The sequence below is a fragment of the Myotis lucifugus genome, unplaced genomic scaffold (genome assembly GCF_000147115.1).
Source record: "Myotis lucifugus unplaced genomic scaffold, Myoluc2.0 scaffold_57, whole genome shotgun sequence".
NCBI classification, from domain to species: domain Eukaryota; kingdom Metazoa; phylum Chordata; class Mammalia; order Chiroptera; family Vespertilionidae; genus Myotis; species Myotis lucifugus.
Genome location: NW_005871105.1, coordinates 1,874,373 through 1,896,700, shown reverse-complemented (window position 1 = coordinate 1,896,700; position 22,328 = coordinate 1,874,373). Strand labels below are relative to the sequence as shown.

Genomic DNA, 22,328 nt, shown 5'->3' with positions numbered 1-22,328 from the left:
GGAATTAACTCATCTGAGGAACTGTTTAATCCAGTGGTTCTCAACCTTGGCTGCACAAAGCCCAGAAATCAAGATTTTAAAAAGATTCCAGGTGATTCTAATGTGCAGCCAAGGTTGAGAACCACTGGTTTAATCTGAGCTAGTTAAAAGCACATTGGTTGGCCTGGCTGGTGTTCAATTCCTGGTCAGGGCACATGCTTGGCTTGTAGGCTTGATCCCCTCGGGGGGTGTGCAGGAGGCAGCCAGTCAATGATTCTCTCTCATCATTGATGTTTCTATCCTCTCCCTCTCTCTTCCTCTTTGAAATTAATAATAATAAAAATATATTTTAAAACAAAACAAGTTTAGTTGGAAGACACTGCTGGAGCAACTGTAGGACCGGCTTCTGTTGGAACTTAGCAGATGGCAAAAACTAGTCTGCTTGGGCTGGTTTTGTATTACAAACATTGATAGCTATTGTTATCTGTAAGGATAACACTGATAATTAGAAAATCAATCCTACTAGATAGTGTGTAAGAGGATATTCTTCCATTTTATCATCTAAGCAGATATCATTTAGAAGTTCCCAAATTATTTGTAAAATAGTTTTTAGAAACATCTGTAAACATTGATCAGGTGTTTTGTTTGTTTTTTTCAGGAGTATTACTTGTTATGAACATTTAAAAATAATTATTTTTGTCATGGACTAACCTTGATTTAGTCCTAATCTAATAATGCTGACTATGTATCAGTTTAAGCTCCTAATTAAACAAGTAATTTGGAAAAGTCTTTTCCAGAATAATATCACATTAGATAGTTCAGTTTATGAAATGTGAAAGATTATTTGTATTCTCATTGTTAATCAACATTCTATTTTATGTGGGATTACAATTGTTTTTTAACTAAAAGGTATTACAAATGACTGTGTGGGTGCTAAGTGTTTGTTTGATAATAAATCTTTTCCAGGTGTATTGTGAAAGCTGTGATCGCTGCTGTGGCAGCCTGAGAAAGCATCTGTCATCCCCAGGAGGGCGCATGCGGACAAGGCCCGCCCAGCTGCTGCGCTCTGAAATCTATTGCTGCTTCTCAACCACTGGTCTTGAGAGGGAGTTTATGGCTTCTTGACTTTGGCTTGACTCCCTGACAGCCTTGCCAGACTCCCTTAGCATTACAATAAAGTTTAAGTTGCTTTCACCCAGGCTTCCTGCCTTCTTTCATTCACCTGGGGCCAGGCCTGCCTGAGATCTGGTTGCCTCCCAGCCTCCGACCAACCCCAGCTCCCTCCTGATTTTTCCTCACCCGCATTGCCCCTATTTAATCTTTGACACAGCTGAGCCCTTGGTTGTGGTGTCTGCTTTTTGAAGGACCCAGACTAACAGTGGACCAGGGTGAGAGCTGAGGAAACAGTTTAATAGGAGATTAGGAAGTGGCTCATCTCCCACCCGAAGGGGAAAGAGGATGACGTCCTGGTCTGTATCTAGGATACATGCATTGCTTGGCACAGGTCATGGCCCAGTTACCGAATATTTCACAGATGGTGTGCAGAGAAGAGTTAACATAACTGCCCTGAACCTGTTACCCTTACAAAGACCTGTTTGCAAGGTCGCCTTCGGCTAATGTCCAGCAATGAGGATTTTAGGAGTGTTTCCCCCATTTCTTAGCTGATAAGAGTTATTTACTGTGTCTGAGATGTTTGTACAAACAATAGGGTTTATGTTGAACCCTTGTTTTCCTTCTGGGAATCTGAGATTTTGGTGATGTGCCAGCAGAGTGCACCTGTGTGACTGAGCCCCATAAGAACCCTGCCTCCCACACCCAGGCTCGGGCCAGTTTCCCTGACGGCCGTCCTTTGTACATGTCACAGGTCATTGCGGGAGGAGTTAAGCTTGTCCTGTGCGACTACGGGGACAAGACTCGGTGCTTGGGCCTGGCTTCCTCTGGTTTGTTCGTGTACCTTTTCCCTGGGCTGATTCTGTTTGATGTTCTCTAATAAGTCATACTTGTGAGGACACTTCTGTGCTTAGTCCTATGGTTTTTTCTAGCAAATGACTCAATCTGAGGATGGTCTTGGAGACTGAGGGTTGTTAACAAGCGGTTAGTGCTGAAATAGAGCCAGCGGACCTCTGGGAAGCTTACAAGGAGGTCTGGGTTGAAACAGCTGAGCTTCAGGCTAGCCATCTCATCCTTACGGCCCTGGTAGAAAAAACCTTGGGGACATGGTGCCATGGGGACATCTGGATGGATACCCCTGAGGACGTTGACTCCGTAGTGCCTACACCCTTGGTCTTACAGAAGTACCCCACCTCTTCCCTAATGAGTCACCTCTGTTAGGTTAGAAGGTGCTAGAGATGCTGCTACCCAACCCCCACCACCTCGCAGACAACTGTCCCCACTATTCTTGGCTGCAAGGTTTATAGCCAGGATTAAATTCTAGCAAAACCTGGCTGTGGATGTGCAAGGGAGAAGACTGGACACTCAAAATTAAGCGTTAGTATATTCTGGCAGGGGTTGAGCAAGCCTTACTGGGATTTTGAGAGAGCTTGATCAAGGACTAAATTCTCCAATTAAAAGAAAAAATTCAAGTTGATAAAAATAATCCAGCAACAAGTTGTTTATAAGGAACACACCTAAAACATAAAGACACAGTTTGAAAGTAAAGAACCAAGATGGCAGCGTAGGTAAACACCTGTACTCACCGCTTCCCATAACCACATAAAATTACAACTAAAATACAGAGCAACCATCATTCAGAACCACCTGAAAGCTGGCTGAATGGAAGTCCTACAACTAGAGAAGTAAAGAAGAAAGCACACTAAGACTGGTAGGACGTGCGAAGGCGCAGAACGGGCTGTTCAGGCATCCCTGTGGGCTGTTTTTCAAACCAGGAGGGAGAGCACCTCTGTGGAGGCCGCCAGAGAGGACAAAGGGTCTCAGTCCCATACCAGACCCATAGCCCAGGGTCTCAGGGCTGGGAAGAGAAGTCCCCACAACCACAGGCTGTAAAAGCCAGCGAGGATTGTGGCTGAGTGACTAGGAGGTGGCTGGAATCCCAGGTATTCCTCTTCCAGGGCCCACATACAAACTTACATGGTCTGGCTTCCTCTGAGCTCCAGGACTGGGGGAATCAGACACATACAGCATTGGGGCAGGAACTTGGGGCAGCTTTCTCCAAGACGGGGGTGCTTGCCGGGGTCATTGTTTCTGTGCTGGGACCTTCCATTTCTCGGGGCTGACTGGCAGCCATATCAGCGTGGCCCACACTGTTTGCTCCGCCCTGAGGATTACTTGAGACTCTGCCCCATCCAATTTGCAGCCCCATCCAAGCTGTTTGCAGCAGCTTTTCCATATGAATGGCCTGTTCTGGCTCAGGCTTCAGAGCTAAAATTTCTCAAACAAGCTGCAGCTGGTGACAGCGTGCCCCAAACCTATCAATAAAAGCCCCAAGACCCGGCACTAGCACCAGCCTGCCTTGCTTCACAGCTGGGCCTCGTCTGGGCACTTCCAAGCCCAATACAAATAGCAAATAGCAATCCTCTGCAGATCCCTCTGTAGCACCTGTGAGATGGCCCCAGCCAGTGGCAAACTTTGTACCATCCTGGAGGCCCTAGAGCCAGTGTACCCAGTGAACAGCCTCAGACCATGCCAGATTACAACTCTACACATCCATAAATGGCAAACTCAAGAGGCAGACTCAGTAAGCACCAAAGCTCCACTGAAACAAGTCCTGCTCCATAGAGGTGTCTCCTGCACAGCAGTTCTCCCACTGTAGTCACAGCTGGTCCTCACAGCCAATTGGCCTGGAGGTCAACTCCTCCCAGTGATGCCAACAGCAATTAAGGTTCAACTACAAGACTGTGCACCCAGGGGTGCACCTAGAGTGCCCAGCTCTGGGTTCAATTCCCAGTCAGGGCACATACCTAGATTGAGGATTTGGTCTGGGAGCATACAGGGGGCAACAGATGAATGTTTCTCTCTCTCCCTTCATCTCTCTTTAAAATCAATAAAACATAACCTCAGGTGAGGATAAAAAAAATCTGGCTTGTAAATAGGAAGGTAGATTAATGAACTATAAGAAGGAAAATTAGATATACAAAATGTAAAACAGACAAAAACTTGGATTCCATGGCTTTGGAAAGGTAAAATTTGCAATTTGGTAAAGTGACAGTAGGGGGCAGCAGATTCCAAATGTGATATTTTTTTCTATTAGAGCTAAAAGGCTTTATGAAGATTATCAAATATAATACTCTCTCCTCGTATGCAATACATGTGTTCAAATGTTTACTTGTGGCCTCATGTGTAACACACGTGTTCAGTAGAAAAAAATACTCCATTATGAGGATGAATAAGCTGAGGACTAGAAAATTTATATTATTTGTGGAGGGACACAGGTAGTGTCAGAGCTGGGACTCAAATCCCACTCTTGATTCTACTTTTTAAAAAAATATATTTTTATTGATTTCAGAGAGGAAGTGAGAGGGAGCGAGAGATAGAAACACCAATGATGAAAGAGAATCATTGGTCGGCTGCCTCCTGCACACCCCACACTGGGGATCAAGCCCACAACCCGGGCATGTGCCCTGACCAGGAATCAAACCATGACCTACTGGTTCATAGGTAGACACTCAACCACTGAGCCATGCCAGCTGGGCTTGATTCTACTTTAATTGGCCACTTTCAAAGAGGAAATATAGATGAAATTGTCAGCTTTTCAATCTTTTTCCTCAATAATTATATTTCTTTTTTCTTAAATGACACAAGATTTGATGGAACCTAGGATTGATTCAGTTTTGATTTTCAGAAATGAAGGTTATGGTTGAGCTGGGTTTAAACTGCACTAGAAATAGTTTTTCTGTAGTTGAGTGTTAGAATGCCAGAACTGAAGTTACATTGTAGGTTCTTTGATCCTGGAGACTATAGCATTCCAATCCCTCCAACCCTACACACACACACACACACACACACACACACACACACACACACGACCTCTTCCTGTGTACACACAGTCCCCATATTCTTTAGGAAGCAAAGCTGCAACAAGGATATTGGTGACGTCAGAGGAAGATGTAAATCTCACTAGGGCCTCCCTAGGGTTATCCTTGCCATTGTTTAAGGCAGTTTTACTTCCACCTGGGGATGTAACAAATGGGTTGCGAGCTTCTGAGGCAGAAAAATAGGAGAACTAAAGAAAAATTAGAAATGGATTTTTTTTTCAAGGGGAAGACAAAATAAACTGCCAGCTACTGGTAAACTAATCATGAACCAGTAGAGTAAAAAGCATGTTCAAAATAAGAAATAAGGGAGAAAAGCCTCCCTCTTTTCCCACTGTAAACCTTTCCCACTCCTTGCTGCCTTGGAGCCTCTCTCTGCCAAAATGCAAGTGATGTGGCTGATTCCACTGCGGTAGCAGGCAAGCTCTCGACTGGCCTCTGCTTGTGCTAATCTGGTCGTCTTCGTGGATTCCCACAACTCGCCCCGCCTTCAGCTATTGTGTGGCCGATCGGAGTTCGGAACCAAGACCCATCTGACCCAAGCCCATGCTTCTTGCACTGTGCCACTTGTCTGTTTTGGGAGCCTGAGCCACAAGTAGACACCAATGAGAGGCATAGGCCTTTGATTTGGCATAGTTTATTATATTAGTATGAATATAAAACCATGTAAATGCCACAAAGTATCCCATTTATGCTCCAAAATAACCAACAGATAGTCTGTGACATTCCAGCACCCTCACTATTATAATATTTATATTTTTCACAGAAAGTTATAATCATAGAGGTAAGATTATAATACATTATTTAGAGAAAGGATGTTTTGGGTCCACAAGTGTAGATAAAAACAAACAAACATACATATTTTCCTCTTTGGCAAAAGAGGTGAAATCCTCCACAGTGATCTCACGAAGCAAACTCAAATAAAAGCCACTGGAGATGAGGTACAGCTGAGGTCTGGGCTCATGGGGAATTGGACACGTACTTCGGAAAAGTGTTCCTTACAAAATCAGTTCAGTTCCCAACCACCTCAGCATAACGAGGTCTCCTTAGATTCAGCCTCGGTCACTTCTGTAAGAACACACGGAGTACAATGTGCTCTTTCTGGAAAAGAGAAAAAAGGCATGAAGAGTGTGGGCGTCTGGCCTCAGCAATATTTTTACGCTGAGGTACAAAAGCACCCGACACAGTGATTCAGACGGGAATTGCTGTGCCACCTTCATTTCGTTGGGAGAGCCAGCCCTCTGGGTTGCTGCCAGTCTCAGCATCTGGCTTTGCAGGTAGTTTGTAAAGGTGGATGTGCATGTGAAAGCCAGCCTCTGCCAGGTCTGACCTGAGGAAGAAGCAGTGTGATGAAGGCCAGTTCCTCTGGGAGGCAGGTCTCTGGGGCGGGGCAGGGAGGTCCCCTGAGGCAGAGGCCTGCCCAGTGCAGGCCCAGACCCGCCACTGCACATCCCCACCTGAACCGGAATCTAAAGGACCAGCAGTTGCTGAGGTGGTTGTGTGTGTGTGTGTGTGTGTGTGTGTAATCTACAATCATAATTGTTAACAACCACCCTGGTGTGCTTTTCATGCTTCAAGTAATTTAATTCCTTCCAGGAGAAGAATGCTAACAATGCTTTTAGTTCTAGTTATCAAAGGAAAGGAAATGAGACACAATAACAAGATTAAGTTTAAACAGACCCGCTGCTAACACAGTATCAGAGGAAATATCTTTAAAAAGTGAACACAGTATTATATACGTTTTTGCAACAGCTGCATTCTCCCGCTTAACCTCTGTGCAGAACTCAAATCCGATAAAGCGAACTTAAGTTACTTTCACTCTTGTTAAATACAACTCTGTACAGACTGCACATTGCACACCAGAGCAGCTCAATATCACAGTTAGAGACATGAAAATGCCATCTAAAAATTTTCATGTCTAATAAAATTTTTTCTAGTCTAACAAAACCCAACAGACTCGCGCCCAAAGGGTCAGAACAAAACCAACTGCACAACTTTGTAAACAGTATGAGAGGTGGTCGCTGGGACTCCACCGCAGGATCCTATTAAATCACACAATCACACCTACACTCACACTCACACTCACACACACACAATCACACACACAGCTCCCTTCCTCCAGCGCCGCGCACAGCCCAGTGCTCAGTACCACAGCAGGCTTTTCACATTGTGTTCACAGCAGAGCGGTCACGGCCGTCTGGTTGAGGGGTTTGAGGCAGTCTCGGGGGGCTGAGTAAGCATCATGCGTGGGGGGCTGGCAGTCGGGCTGTGCACACTCCGCGGATAAGCAGCCCCCGGCTTTGGGCTGATCGTAGCCGGGGTCGGGGCCGGTGGGCACCGGGCTCTGTGGACTTTGATAGCCCGGGTTCGTGGCGCCCTCTCCGGCGGCGGGGGCTGCAGAGAAGTTGCCAGAAGACAGGGAGTGCTTGTGCGTGGGCACGCGGTAGCCGCTCTGCGCCGAGAAGGTGTGCGCGCGGGCCAGGTGCCGCTCCACGATGGGCGTGGCGTACTCGGGCTCGGGGTTGGTCAAGGGCAGCGCGTACTCGTGGCTGCCGGGGAGAGGGCAGCGGTAGTGGCTGCTGGCCCCGGCCTCCTGGGCCTCGGTGTCCATGGGCCGGAAGGTGGAGCCCTTCCTCGTGACCGTCCCAGTGCCGATCATGACAGGCAGCTGGTAATCTGAAAGCAGAAGAGAAGACACGTCACGGGTGCGCCACACGGGCGCACGCCTGGGCAAGGCCGCTGTTTGCAGGGGAGGTGCTCTGCTCAACCTACCCTCTACTGAGAGCCTGTGGGCCAGGCACGATGAGGGAGACCAAGAGGTACAAGGCACAGGTGGAGTTTGGTCGGGGAGATGCTCATCTTTGCCCCTAAGGCATCTCAGACAACCTTTCCACTGGCACCTCGCAGACTTTGATATACACTGAGTGGCCAGATTATTATGACCATCCCATCAGTAGAATGAAGTGAATTAGTTATGCAAATAATAATAATAATAAAACCTTGAGAGTATTTGCTTAGGAAGTTTTCAATATTCAGTATTTTTGGAAGTGTCAATGAAGTACTGATGGGGTGGTCATCATAATCTGGCCACTCAGTGTGTACATGCACCACCTGGGGACTTCCGGTTTAGTAGGCCTGGGGCGCGGCCTGAAAAGCTGCATTTCTACGGAGCGCCTGGTACTGCTGATCCTCAGCACACACCCTGAGAAGGCAGAAGCTAGAGCAGCGCTGCTACTAGAGTGTGGTCTGGAGACGCCTGCATTATCTGAGCGCTGCCTGTGACAAATCTGCAGAGAGAAGGTCACACAAACTGAGAGCAAGTGTTTAGAAACCTACAGCAATTGGAGAGAGTAATTTTATGTCCCTTGAGTCTTATAAAAAAAAAATTAGAGCTTTGTAAACTGTATGTCTTTTTGAAAACTTCCTTACAACTAATTCATATTGTATTTTACAAAAGTATTAGTCCTGGATGGATTAGAAATTTAAAAAAAAAAAAAAAGCAAAAATTGGATCTTTCCCCACAGACAGTTTGAAAAGCTTAACTCCCAATGCTCGTTGTAATACTTTTAGCGGAAAAAAAAAAAAAATTGGATCTTTCCCCACAGACAGTTTGAAAAGCTTAACTCCCAATGCTCGTTGATCAGGGACGCCCAGGCCATTCTAACACCGGACGGGTTTTTCATCTCTTCTCCCCTCTCCTCAAGGGCAGGAGCCGTACTTAACTCATCGTTAGTCCCTCTTTCCTAGTGCCTTAATCAAAACCTATAACAAAACAGATCAATTAAGTTTCCAGATTTCAGTGGTACTGCAGGGCTATTGCTTTGGGTGTCATTACAGCCCCTGCAGGTGTAAGAGCCTCCTCAGTGTCAGTTTGCAACTCTGTACAGAATGCAGAAAGAAAACTTCACACACTACTGATTTAAATATGCGTGTGTATTTTTTATTGATTTCAGAAAGAGGAAGGGAGAAGGGGAGAGAGATAGAAACATCAATGAGGAGAGAGAATCATCCATCGGCTGCCTCCTGCTCGCCCTCTACTGGGGATTGGGCACACAACTTGGGTATGTATGCTGACCCGGAATAGAACCATGACCTCCTGGTTCACGGGCGACACTCAATCCCTAAGGCATACCAGCTGGGCCACACATTACTGATTTAGAGGACCCCATCTAAACAGCAGGATTTTAGTCTTATTTTTCTCCTGGTCTCCCCTCTCCCACAGCAGAGGCCTGACACTTACCCGCCATATCCCTTGTGATGAGATCTAACTTTTGTGTCACCTCCTTCTCATTATCATAGCTGATGGTAAACTCAGCCGACTGATGTCTGGCAAAGGGATGTTTAATCTGCTTCCAACAGTCTGGAACAAAGAGGACAGGAAATAAGGTGATAGCTTAGAAGTACAGCACACATTCTCCACTGCTCCATGACGTGTTCCTCCATGAGCCACAGGTCAGGCTGCCTTCTGCCGGCTGACCTTGTGATAAGCTCACAGGCACATGCTTCAGGTATGTGTGTTAGAAACAGCACACTGAGGCTGTTACATCCACAGCAAACACGATTCCAGACATGCTTTCCACTGTGCCTTTAAAATGTATCTGTGTGCCCATCAGGTCCCCTATCCTCCCAACGTTAGACCACCTGGTTTTCCATGGCATTTGTGACCCCAAGGAATCAACACAGCTGGCTGTTTAGACCCAGTGAAGGTGGAGTCCCAAGCTGTTTCTAAGGTTCTCAGGGGCCCTGCCCATGGCCTTCTCTCTGGACTGCTGCCGACACATTGCTTGGGCATCTTGTGTCCTAAGGATTCTCTGAAACCCAAACACAAGCCCTGCCTAGTCCTTCCCCCACTTTCCCAGAGAGCAAAATACAAGGGAAGCCTGCAGATGCTGAGTGCTGGACAGTGTTAAGGTCACAGTTCACAGATGGGGCTTTTATAATTTCTCCTTGATTACAGGCAATGTGTTGGCCTAAACTCCAGTGCCAAAAAGAAGGAAAAAGAATGTTGATAAATGATGGGATGAAGTTGAACAAGAGTAAAAGTAAACTGCTCTCTGAATTAAAAAGATAAGACACAATATATTCTTTCCTTATAAATTTGTTAACTTAAAGGCTATAGATTTTATTTTATTTTAAAAGACCGAATGGTGGAAAGAACCAAGATGGCGGCATAGGTTAACGCCGGAGTTGGCTGCCTCGAACAACCACTTCAAAAATACAACTAAAAGACAGAACGGACATCACCCAGAACCACAGGAAGGCTGGCTGAGGAGAGATTCTACAACTAGAAGTAAAGAGAAATCCATACCAAGACTCAGAGGAGGTGCGGTGCGGAGGTGAAATACTAAGGTGCGGAGGTGCGCGTGGAGCGGGCCAGTGGTGGAGGGCGCGGTTGTCGTTTTCAATCGGGAGGGAGTTTCAGACTCTGAGCTCCAGATCCGGGCAAGTCTCTAGGGACCCAGACTCAAACGGGAGAAGCGGGAAGGCAGCTTTCTCTCCGAGGTTTGCAGCGGTGGCAGAGCCGCTGGGGACGGAACTGAGAGCAGCCATAACTGCTCGCTCTGCCCTGACCCGTAGATCCCCTGGGATCCGCCCCGCCCAAGCCCTGCACAGAGGCATTTGCCGGATAGCCTCAGGCAAAGGCTAGATTAGCACCACCCTAGAGATTCATCACAGAAGCCCTCCCACTGCAGACACAGCTGACTCTCATAGCCAGTTAGCCTGGAGGTCAATCCACCCCTAGTATTGCCGACAACAATTAAGGCTTAACTACAACAAGACTGCGCACAAAGACCACAAGGGGGTGCACCAAGAAAGCATAAACAATGCGGAGACAAAAAAACATGACAGAAATGGAGGATATAGAGCTAAAAAACGCACTTTTGAGGGCTTTCAATAATTTGCTAGAAACTGCTGATAAACTTGATGAGAGCCTCAAGAAATCTAATGAGACCCTCGATGTTGTGATAAAGAACCAACTAGAAATTAAGCATTCACTGACTGAAATAACGAATATTATACAGACACCCAACAGCAGACCAGAGGAGCGCAAGAATCAAGTCAAAGATTTAAAATGCGAAGAAGCAAAAAACACCCAACCGGAAAAGCAAAATGAAAAAAGAATCCGAAAATACGAAGATAGTGTAAGGAGCCTCTGGGACAGTTTCAAACACACCAACATTAGAATTATAGGGGTACCAGAAGATGAGAGACAGCAAGATATTGAAAACCTATTTGAAGAAATAATGACAGAAAACTTCCCCCACCTGGTGAAAGAAATGGACTTACAGGTCCAAGAAGCGCAGAGAACCCCAAACAAAAAGAATCCAAAGAGGACCACACCAAGACACATCATCATTAAAATGCCAAGAGCAAAAGACAAAGAGAGAATCTTAAAAGCAGCAAGAGAAAGAGACTCAATTACCTACAAGGGAATACCCATACGACTGTCAGCTGATTTCTCAACAGAAACTTTGCAGGCCAGAAGGGAATGGCAAGAAATATTCAAAGTGCTGAATACCAAGAACCTACAACCAAGATTACTTTATCCAGCAAAGCTATCATTCAGAATTGAAGGTCAGATAAAGAGCTTCACAGATAAGGAAAAGCTAAAGGAGTTCATCACCACTAAACCAGTATTATACGAAATGCTGAAAGGTATCCTTTAAGAAGAGGAAGAAGAAAAAGGTAAAGATACAAATTATGAACAACAAACATGCATCTATCAACAAGTGAATCTAAGAATCAAGTGAATAAATAATCTGATGTACAGAATGAACTGGTGATTATAATGAATCAGGGACATAGAAAGGGAATGGACTGACTATTCTTGGGGGGGAAAGGGGAGTGGGAGATGCGGGAAGAAACTGGACAAAAATTGTGCACCTATGGATGAGGACAGTGGGTGGGGAGTGAGGGTGGAGGGTGGGGCGGGAACTGGGAGGAGGGAAGTTGGGGGGGGGGGGAAAGAGGAACAAATGTAATCTGAACAATAAAGATTTAATTAAAAAAAAAAAAGACCGAATGGTGCTTTTAATCAGCAGATCCTATCCCTTCCTCAAAGAATAAAATTGAAGATAGAAATTTCAACCCACCTGTTTTTTGGGCTTTAGCAGATGCATAAGGAGTTCCTTTCTTCTTCCTCCTAACAAGACAAAAAAATCCTACTGAAAAGGTTTCTAAATGATAAGTACTGTTTATAAAATAATACTTGAAACTATCAACCTCTAACCAACATGTTTGTAAAATACAAGTTAATATTTTATCTTGGAAGGAGTAATGTTGTCTTTCTCCACATGAGCACCTGCAGGGTAAACTTTTTGTTTTTGTGACTGTTTACATAAGTAGAGAAGAAATGTAAAGTCACGTACTTTCTGAGGAGCGCAGGGATTCCAACCAGCAGCAGGGCAAGGAGCAGCAGAGGAACAGCCACCATTGCGACCTTTGCTCCTAAGAGTGGAAGCAGCACATTACAACAGAAACGACCTGCAACCCCATTTCATGATCTAAAACTCAACCTTGATTTGAAAATTCTTCAAAGGGTTAATGCACGAGGAAATAAATGCATTTATGGACATTGGAAAGCAAGAAAAAAGAATTCAAAATTCTGGTTAAGGTTTAGGGAAATAAAAGTCATTCCCTCCCCCCTACTTCCAAAGCAGTTTTCTTCTTTTTAAAGAATTTAATATTTTTTCCGTTACAGTTGACATGCAATATTATATTAGTTTCAGGTGTAAAACATAGTGATTAGACATTTAAATAACTTATTAGGTGATCACCCCAACAAGTGTAGTACCCATCTGACACCAACCATGTAGTTATTATAGCTATTTACATCCTCATGACTTTTTATGACTGACAATATGGAACTTTAATCCTTTCCCCTTTTACACCCATTCCCCAATCCCCCTCCCAGGAGTCTGTTTCTTTGCTTATTTTGTTGTTGTTTTTTAGATTCCACATATAAATGAAAAAACATGGTACTTGTCTTTCAATGTCTGACTTATTTCCCTTAGCATATTACCCTCTGATCCATCCATGTTGTCACAAATGGCAAGATTTCATTCTGAAAGGGAGTTTTCAATGTTCTTTGGGGATTAACATTTACTCTGAGCTTGTTGCTTGGTCCATATTAGACTCCCAAAGTCAGAACTGAGGGGAAAGTTTTTTTTTTTTTTTAAATATATTTTATTGCTTTTTTACAGAGAGGAAGGGAGAGGGAAAGAGAGTTAGAAACATCGATGAGAGAGAAGCATCGATCAGCTGCCTCCCGCACACCCACCACTGGGGATGTGCCTGCAACCAAGGTACATGCCCTTGACCAGAATCAAACCTGGGACCCTTCAGTCTCCAGGCCGACGCTCTATCCAGTGAGCCAAACCGGCCAGGGCGAGGGGAAGGTTTAAAGCTGTCCCGCCCAGCCAGGAGCTATCAGGCAGGTAAAGAATTCAGCCACGTGGAGCTGCTCCCTCGGCTCAAGCAGCCAGTTCCCCCTGATAGTGGGCAGTTGGGACCTGGACCCTAACAGAGGCCTGGGGACCTGGGCTTCTCATTACCAGAGCTTTGGACCGAAAGGAAATACTAATATAGCCTGCTGGCCTCAAAAAGCAGTTCCACCCTGCTGCACAAAACAGCAGGCCATGTCTTCCTACAACTCTTTCTGCTTTAAAAAAGGAGGCCACTTTACCAGGCACTGTGGCAGGCCCCAAGCTTGTAGGAAGTATACTAACTACACATAAGGAGAAGTATTTGTTCTTCACCCTTCTCTACCTGTGACCCCTGGGAAGAAAACACAGAGACAACTAGGAGTGGAAAAGTGTTGTTCATGCAAGAAAGAATAAGGAACTAAGAAATTTATAGAAATATCTGTGGTGTTATTTATAAAAGTAAAAATTTGGGAAAAATTTAACAACTTAAATATCTAACAATAAGGGAATGGTTAACTAAATAATCGGATTTCCGTATGAAAAGATACTATTAAAGATACTAATAATTGTGCTTTTCAACTACTTAATAACATTGAAAATGCTTATAATACCATGTTGAGTGAAAAATATATGCTACAAAACAATATATGTTGTGCTATCATTTTGTCTCAAAGTTATACATATAAGTATAATTGATTTGATATAGTGGAATTTGGTGATTATGGAAGCTGATTCATAGCACTTATATTTATATTATTTTTTTCTCTAATCTTTCCGAATTTTATAAAATTAATATACAAATTATTTTATACACTGAAAAAAGAAATGTCCTTTTAATGTTCATTACTTGAATAAATTATATACACTTATATGTTTAGAATTCAAAAAGAATATAAAGGTATAGAATGAATGTATCTCCTACCTCTATTTCTCCTCCACAAAAAGCCAAATTATGTTTCCTGACACTGTTCCAGAAATACTAGAATAAGTATATTCATCTTTATTTTTCCTTTTTTACACACATATTAGAGTTCCAGATAGACTGTTCTATACCTTGCTTATTTATTTTAGTTGTCAATTTATCTCAGAGAACTTTCTAGATTACTAACACATTTTTTCATGGCTAAAGAGTATACTGTTGCATGGATTTATTATTTTTCCATAAAATGTTTACCTAGCATTTGAAGGGCAAACACTAACTTTTCTACTTACAGTACCACAATGAGTAGTTGTAGATATACATCATTTACACATGTGCCGATATCGCTGAAACATCTGCTTCCAGTCATTTATATGACAAAGAAAAGAAATTCTGTTGAAGCTACTGTAACATTGGATGGAGTACCAGCTATACTCCTGAGGAAATCACAAAACAGTAAGTGCTCTACCTGTGGACATTTCTCCAGAGGGGATGAGTTTTGTGATTGTTTCGTCTTCTCTTTCCGTTGAATTGGAACTGGTTTTGCGCCACACCAATGAATCATTGTTACCTGAGAGAGAAGAGATATTGGAAAAACCACATTAGTAACAACAATTTGGGAAAGGAGATGGCCAGAATCAAACGACTTACTAACCCACCGAGACTTCTACCTTGTGTAATCGGGCAACCAATGAGCTCCACCTTCAAGGCAATCTTCTGGTTCCACGTCTGGGGGATGACCCGCAGGTATCTGGCCACGATGGGAGGGATGAAATTATTCATCACTGGATCCCGAAAATTCAAGTTGCCCCGAAACACCTGTGGAAACAGGTAACCTTCTCCTGAAGATTCTATTCGTCAGATTTTAGATCTTTATCAACCCATTCAGACCTGGTTACAGGATTCTATGTCTTGCTTTTTTTTTTTTTTAAGACACTCTTGATATCAAAGATACAAGGTTCTGCCAAGACCGGTTTGGCTCAGTGGATAGAGCGTCGGCCTGTGGACTGAAAGATCCCAGGTTCGATTCCGGTCAAGGGCATGTACCTTGGTTGCGGGCACATCCCCAGTAGGAGATATGCAGGAGGCAGCTGATCGATGTTTCTCTCTCATCGATGTTTCTAACTCTATCCCTCTCCCTTTCTCTCTGTAAAAAACCAATAAAAATATATTTAAAAAAAAAAAAGATACAAGGTTCTGTAAAGAAAGGCCAAGTTACCTAACTAAGCTGGTACTGAGAACCTGTTTTCTGGAAGCATGCTGATGAAACAGTTGGAGGCTTGATCTCCTGCTCAGTTCTCTCCTCCAAAGTTTCTCTTACCTTTTTTTCATTATTCACAGTTCCTTTGTAGGTCCGCCACTTGGAGTTGTTGGTTTTGAAGTTCATCATAAAACTCTTAATATAAAAGTTGAAATTTGGATGTGTGGATTCTGTGGTCCTAATTCCTTGTAAAAAATATTATTTATAAATTAGTTTTAAAAATACATTACATACAGCATGTATTTTAACTTCAGGTTTCTTTTTCCCCCACTCATGTGAAATCTCAAATCATTTCACCGGCCAACGTTTCTTATTTGCATTTAGAAACCTGATCACAGATGAGTGTTTTCATACTGATATGCCATAAAAAGTATCACCACTGAGGTATCAGCTCTCTGGTCCATACATTCATATTTACAACCCACATGCAGGTTCTTCCACCGAGACAATGTGGGGATTAAGACGTAGCGGACTTCCAGGCATCTATTTAATCAGAAACATAACTGCAACCCCAAGTCGTTTTGCAGCTGTGAAACTGCACTTGTGTCAGTACCTGTTATTCTCTTCTCCTCTCCCAAATCTATTTCCAGCCACTCTTGCTTGTGGTTCTTGCTGCTGTCCCCCAAAGACCATGATGGGCCTTGGTCCTGACGTCGGGCTTGGCCAGAAGACCAATGAACTTGCTCTCTAGACTCATCGACCCACTGCCAAGAATCTCTGATTTGCCCATCTGTTTCCAAACTTAAGGATGTGCTGCAACCTAGGAGAAAAGAGCACTGAAATATTTCAGATATACAATCCAGCAATAGTCAGTTGTTTTACTTCCATGGTGATAGCAAATCAATTATTCAATTGCTAGTATTTTAATGACTCAGTCTGCATTTGACTCCCTTGTATGACATATCTTGAAATTGTTGCTGCTTTTGTTTTCAATGGACCTTATTGAAGTCACATTCCCTATAGGTGCCATCTCTTTGTCCCTAGTGTAGACTTCCCTTTCTGACCTAAATTCATCCTGAGTTTAACCAAGTGCCAGGGTCCTTAAAGGCTTAAAATGCTGAGGTTCTTGTCTATTCCACTCTCTGTACCTTGAAGAGCAGGTACGTCAACTGCTCTGAAGATCAGTAAATTGAACCTGACATCCACCCTTTGGACCTTTGCTATACCATGTCCAAGGCCATGTGGAGGTGTCAAGTCAAGGCCGCACTCCTCTTCCTGGACAAGGAAGACATCATATTGTCCTTCTTAAAATATCCCACTTTATGAGAGGGGGAATATTACACAGACTGTCTTACACAATGGAGGGGACAAAAGCCTTTATTTTATATACTCATGTTCGATAACTTAATTCAAGAAACCTACCAACCAAATTGTACTACTTAAAAGCTTTTCTGGCCCTGGCCGGGTAGCTTAGTTGGTCTGAGTGTTGTCCGATATGTCAAGGTGCAGGTTCAATCCCTGGTCAGGGCATATAAAGGAAGCGACCAATGAATGCATAAATAAGTGGAACAAAAAATAGACCTCTCTCTCAAAAAAATTTTTTTTAAAGCAATTTCTGTTAAAATCGAACATGGAATTTATCTTAAAGTAAATGTCATTTCAAATTTTCATTCTTTTTTGGCAAAAGTTTGAAAGAGCTTAGATTATAAAGAAAAATATTTTCTGCTTAACATTAATATTAATTGGGCTTATTGTCTTGTGTGTTTTGAAGTCACAGCATACTTGGTGATGTGTGACCTGAGGAGGGGGGGTGCGGGGAGGACGGGACAAAATCCTTTAAACTGTATCATCTGAGGGATATGGAAGAATAAACTACCATGAGGAATTGAAAATATCAAATTCTTAAGAAAAGCATGATCCTTACCATTGGAGGCAAACAGAAATCGCTTGTCTGACAGGGAACCACTGAAATAGTAAACACAAACAGAGGGAGTGAGCTGCTTACCTGACTCTTAACGACGGGCACAGCACTATAGCACAGGGCTCACAGAGCCTCCCCACACCCCATGTGATCAGCATAGCCCCCAGCAAGGCCACTGTTATCAGCCTCATCACTGGCATTCAATATTAGGCCCAGCAAAGGTAAGCAACTTTCCTAAATTCACATAGGTGACAAGAGAGCAGGACTCTGAGACACTGCTTATGAATAAAAATCTTTGGATTTGAGAAGAAATGCACAGATACAGAGTTTCAGAAACAACCTTAAATCCCAGTCCTATATAATAAAAGCCTAATATGCTAAGTGTCCGATCTTCGACCAGTCACTGACCACCAGGGGGCAGACACTCCGATCGGTAGTTTAGCTTGCTGTTGGGTCTGCCCTGATTGGGACTGGGAGAGACAGGCCAGACATGCCCTGGAGCCCTCCCACGGTCCTTCCCTGGTCCCAACTGTGCACCAGTGGGGTTCCTCTGCCTGGCCTGTACCCTCTCACAATCCGGGTTCCCTCAGGGGATGTTGGAGAGCCGGTTTTGGCCCCATCCCCACAGGCCAGGCCAAGGGACCCCACTGGTGCATGAATCCATGCACTGGGCCTCTAGTTAATTAACACATTGTGGACGGATCATGAGAATTCTCGCTTCTTATTACACAGTGTTTTACAAAATATCATACTTTAAAAAGATATTAGCTTGTAAGAACATGTAATAAATAACTTCAAAATGCAATGGGTACTTAATTTTAAAGTGTGCCATTAACATTTATGTAAAACGTTTTCTGTAATTGTTTAATAGAAATTTATGTGGGTAAAGCTAGCAATAAAACTACTGGTTAATATATGATGATAGAGACAGAATCACTGCCCTGAATACTTCCTTTGATTTAGCAGTCACCGTAAATGTCCCACTCACTGTCAACAATCAAAGACCACAGCGAGAAGTGAAGAAGCCTGGCCACTTTTAGGAGAACAGCATGCCATTTGCTAGCTGCCTTCTCTACAGACTTTTCTACCCCTTTCCTTAGGGTCCTGTCCCAGTATGTTGTTCTGAACAGCCTCAACCCAGTCTCTCTCTCTGATCACACTGTCGCAACCAGCACCAAGCCATGAAGCAGCGCCTGCTTTTGGATGACAAGGTACAGCTGTCACTGAGAGAAAATTCAAAGCATTTCACTGACTGGCCTGAACTGGCCCTCAATGCTCTAAGAGAGCCCTCCAGCTCATCGGCATTCATCTCTGGGCCTCCGGAGCCCTGCTGCCCTACAGCCTGTATTAATCTCATGGGAGAACTTATTAAATCAGCCTTGTTCTGTACTTGCCTTCTTCGGAAGAGAAGAGATTTCTAAGACCTCACACCATATTTAACTTTCTAAAAATCCATCACCAACTCAATGGTGTAAAAATACATAGAACCAATAGAAAATCTGGAACTCTCAAGATTAATCTTATGTACATAGTACTTACTATATTAGATACTAGACGGAAACACAAAAAGGTCGATGTCGCCAACCCTGCGTGGCTCAGTGGTTGAGCGTCAACCTATGATCCAGGAGGTCATGGTTCCATTCCCAGTCAGGGCACATGCCCGGGTTGCGGGCTCGATCCCCAGTGTGGGGTGTGCAGGAGGCAGCCGATCAATGATTCTCTTTCGTCATCGATGTTTCTATTTCTCTCTGCCTTTCCCTTCCTCTCTGACCAATAAAAATATTTTTTTAAAAGGTAGATGTCACCGTGTGTGACATTATTTTACAATCTGAGAATGAGTTATATTTTAAATGTTTAACTCTGAATTATGCATGGCAATATTGGACAGAGAGTATGGAACTGTGAAATCCACAGAGAACTCCAAAATAGTTAGGCAAGAGCATGAGTACCTTCCCATCAATGTTTTTCTTAGAAGTAACAGGTAGTCAAACTCTCCGGATTAATATTCTCTTTCATATTCTTTGTCCACCCTCAGGCAGAGACTCCATCAACCCAGGTATTCTACATTAGGTTCTATTATAATCCCTGTACCGAATGAAATGCAGGCACCATTCATTTTTCATAGGAGAAAACTCAGACCCAGTTGGTCAGGGGACTTGACTAAGTTCACATTCGGTGGCAAAGCTGGGAGGAGGACCCAGCTCTCCTGACTTTAAAAAAAAGATGCACAATGTTGTATTTCATACTTAAATTTTTATTAAGATTTATTTAGAGCCTTTCATTGACTGATTTTCCCGTCTTCTCTCATGTTCCCGCACTAAGTATTTCACTTGAAATTTGGCCCAAATAAACCCAAACGATACTGCTGCCAGCCTACACTTGTTCCCACTGCTGGGAAACATTAAGATTTTGCTGCTGTTGTTGAAAAAGAGAAGTTACGGTAAGAAGGGTAACTTTGGAGTGACCCCTGAGAAGAAGATGCCAGGGAAGGCTCAGCTTCTAACAGCTCCTTCCTCACTTTCCTCCATTATCCGTGGGAATGGTTTTTCCCATTGCACTCTGTTGAACTAATTGAATATGACCATTTAGAGAATTCCATGGGTAAGTGTCCTCTTTTAAAAAAGAAAATGCCCTCAGGATGTGGGGGTTCGGAGGTTTTCACAGATTAGGGTGAATGTATTCAATCAGATTCCAGGAACGGCCAGCCTTCCCAGCGGGCTACAGAAGCAATCAGGAATAGTCTGATGTAAACAGAAAGACAAGCCTTCCCGGCCTCTGGTTGGAGCCACCCTCCTCTTGTGAAGTCAGCGCCTCTTCCTGATTCCATTCTGGTCTCCCCAGATCCAGGAAGTAACCTGACCCCGGATGAACCCCCAAAAAGCCCTGGATATTTACTCTAGGGGCTCTTTCTTCCTCAGCTGCAGTGCTTCCTTCTGTGTTTTTTCCTGAACACCAAACAATCATGTGTGGGAACAGAAGTTCAATGACCGCATGTACACTGGTTCCCCAACAGCAAACCAGCACAGATAAAAACAAGTGCTCCCTGAAGATTTGGGAATCTAAATGAATGAAAAAGACTATTGGCCTACAGCTCACTCCTCTCCTAGTGCAAAAAGTCAGTGCAAAATCAGAGCTAGAAGGAAGAAGGGACCTTGATAGAATTCTGGATTTTCTATCTACTCACATCAGCACAAAAATAGGAATATCTCTTCAAATAATGATATAGACTGTGAAGCAAAATTTTCCCTAATCCCTTAATGGTTCAGATTTTGCTACTCTTTTTTTTTGCATTAAAGTTTAATTTCAAATTATATAAAGCAGCTTCACATGTATTAAGCTCAATTGATATCGCAGAAGGAATTGAGAACATAATGTTTACTATTATTCAGTGGTTTTAATAATTGTTATTCAAAAGTAAAAGAAAATCTTGTATTTGTACAAAAGAAGCATTCAAATGTATACAGACACGGGCAAGCAATTCCAAAAAACAGATTTAAAGCCAAAGGCCAGTCCTTCATTCATGTTGAAGATGGCAGCCCTCAACAAACCTAGGCCACAGCCTGACACCTTCCTGAGATAGCACTCTAGTATCAATAGAAAAACAACAACAACAACAAAAACAACATAAAAAGAAACAGATCCTTAAAAATCAGGGTCAAGCTAACATTTAAAGCTTCCAGGGAATAAGCAATCTCCTTTACTATAAATCAGGATATAATCTTAATGTTCCAAAGAGTTTGAGGCAAATACATTAAGTGAAAGCATATATGTGTATACATGTGTATGCATTAATACACATAAAATTTCATTTGTATATAGAATATATGTATACACACATATGTACACACACATATACTAGTATATAAATATAAACTTTATTTATTTGAGTAAAGATTTTAGTTTCTAAAGGCATCTGTAAGCTTTTAGACCTTAACTTTAGCCCAAATTTAGAACTAATTTGTCTTTGAATGTTTAGATAATATGAAAAAAATACTGTGGGGCCTCTTGTTGTAAAAAAATCCCATCCATAGGGAAAAGCAAATGGGAAGGTCATGGCAGGCAGAGAATGCAAATATAAGGAGGCGAGCCGGCCCATCTGAGCGTGCAGTGAGTGGCCGGGCCTTACTGGCTGACTGCCTTTTATAGGTTACACGCAGCATTGCTTTCAATGCCTCTGAAAGTGTTGGCCTGGAACAACCTCTCCAGTTACCCCCACTTGCACCTTCAAACTCAGAAGTGCCAGTGGGATTTCTGCCTCTTCTCAGTCACCCACCAGCCAGCCTGCTGGACGTGAGTTGGATGTGACATGGTGAGCCAACGCCACCACAACCCCTCTCTGGCATCTCTTCCCTGGTCTTGACTCTACTGCTGCGTCCCCCTAAGCCTTGGGCCTGCCTTCCATCAAACTCTTCATGAAGGTACCTAACCAACTTCTCCCCTCACTTCAGTCACTGCTTCCCCTCCCCCACTGTAACAGAGTAAAACACTGGGTCTCTGACTCCATCTAGTTCAAGCCTGTGTTGGTCCCGTAGCCTTTAAGCTAACAGCTCCTGCTTTGTCTAGCACACAGATATGCTAATCACTAGAGGAATTCTGCTTGATGCCTGAGTTTTAAAATCACAGCCCTCCTATTTCCCCTCCCCTTGACATCAAAGAAGCCTAAACTCTACTTTCTTAAGATGGATTTGAGGATTAGGTCTCCCATCTTCTCGGTTGGAGCCTTTTCAATCAGTAAACCTTTCCTTACTCCAAACTAACATTTTCAGTTTTGGCCTTTTGAAGTGTTGGGCACATGGCCTTTGGACTGTAACTTAGTGAGCTTAGGCCAGCACCCCCAAATCCAGAAATCACTTTTTATCTCAAAGTGTACTTGTGAGTTCACAAATTGGTTCTT

General features: G+C 43.4%; 1 protein-coding gene across 1 annotated transcript in view; it reads right to left on the bottom strand.

The window, feature by feature from the left end:
* Positions 1-5,576: 5,576 nt before the first annotated feature.
* The window catches only part of DCBLD1 (discoidin, CUB and LCCL domain containing 1), a 44,087-nt gene continuing 27,335 nt past the window's right edge, over positions 5,577-22,328 (bottom strand). Inside the window, exons 8-16 of the mRNA XM_023754201.1 lie at positions 17,438-17,478; positions 16,127-16,333; positions 15,634-15,758; positions 14,984-15,131; positions 14,782-14,883; positions 12,338-12,416; positions 12,062-12,111; positions 9,208-9,327; positions 5,577-7,643 (exon numbers count right to left, since the gene is read on the bottom strand). Of these exons, the coding sequence (XP_023609969.1) occupies positions 7,141-7,643; positions 9,208-9,327; positions 12,062-12,111; positions 12,338-12,416; positions 14,782-14,883; positions 14,984-15,131; positions 15,634-15,758; positions 16,127-16,333; positions 17,438-17,478 (1,375 nt within the window). The 3' untranslated portion in view covers positions 5,577-7,140. The remainder of the gene's footprint in view (positions 7,644-9,207; positions 9,328-12,061; positions 12,112-12,337; positions 12,417-14,781; positions 14,884-14,983; positions 15,132-15,633; positions 15,759-16,126; positions 16,334-17,437; positions 17,479-22,328) is intronic.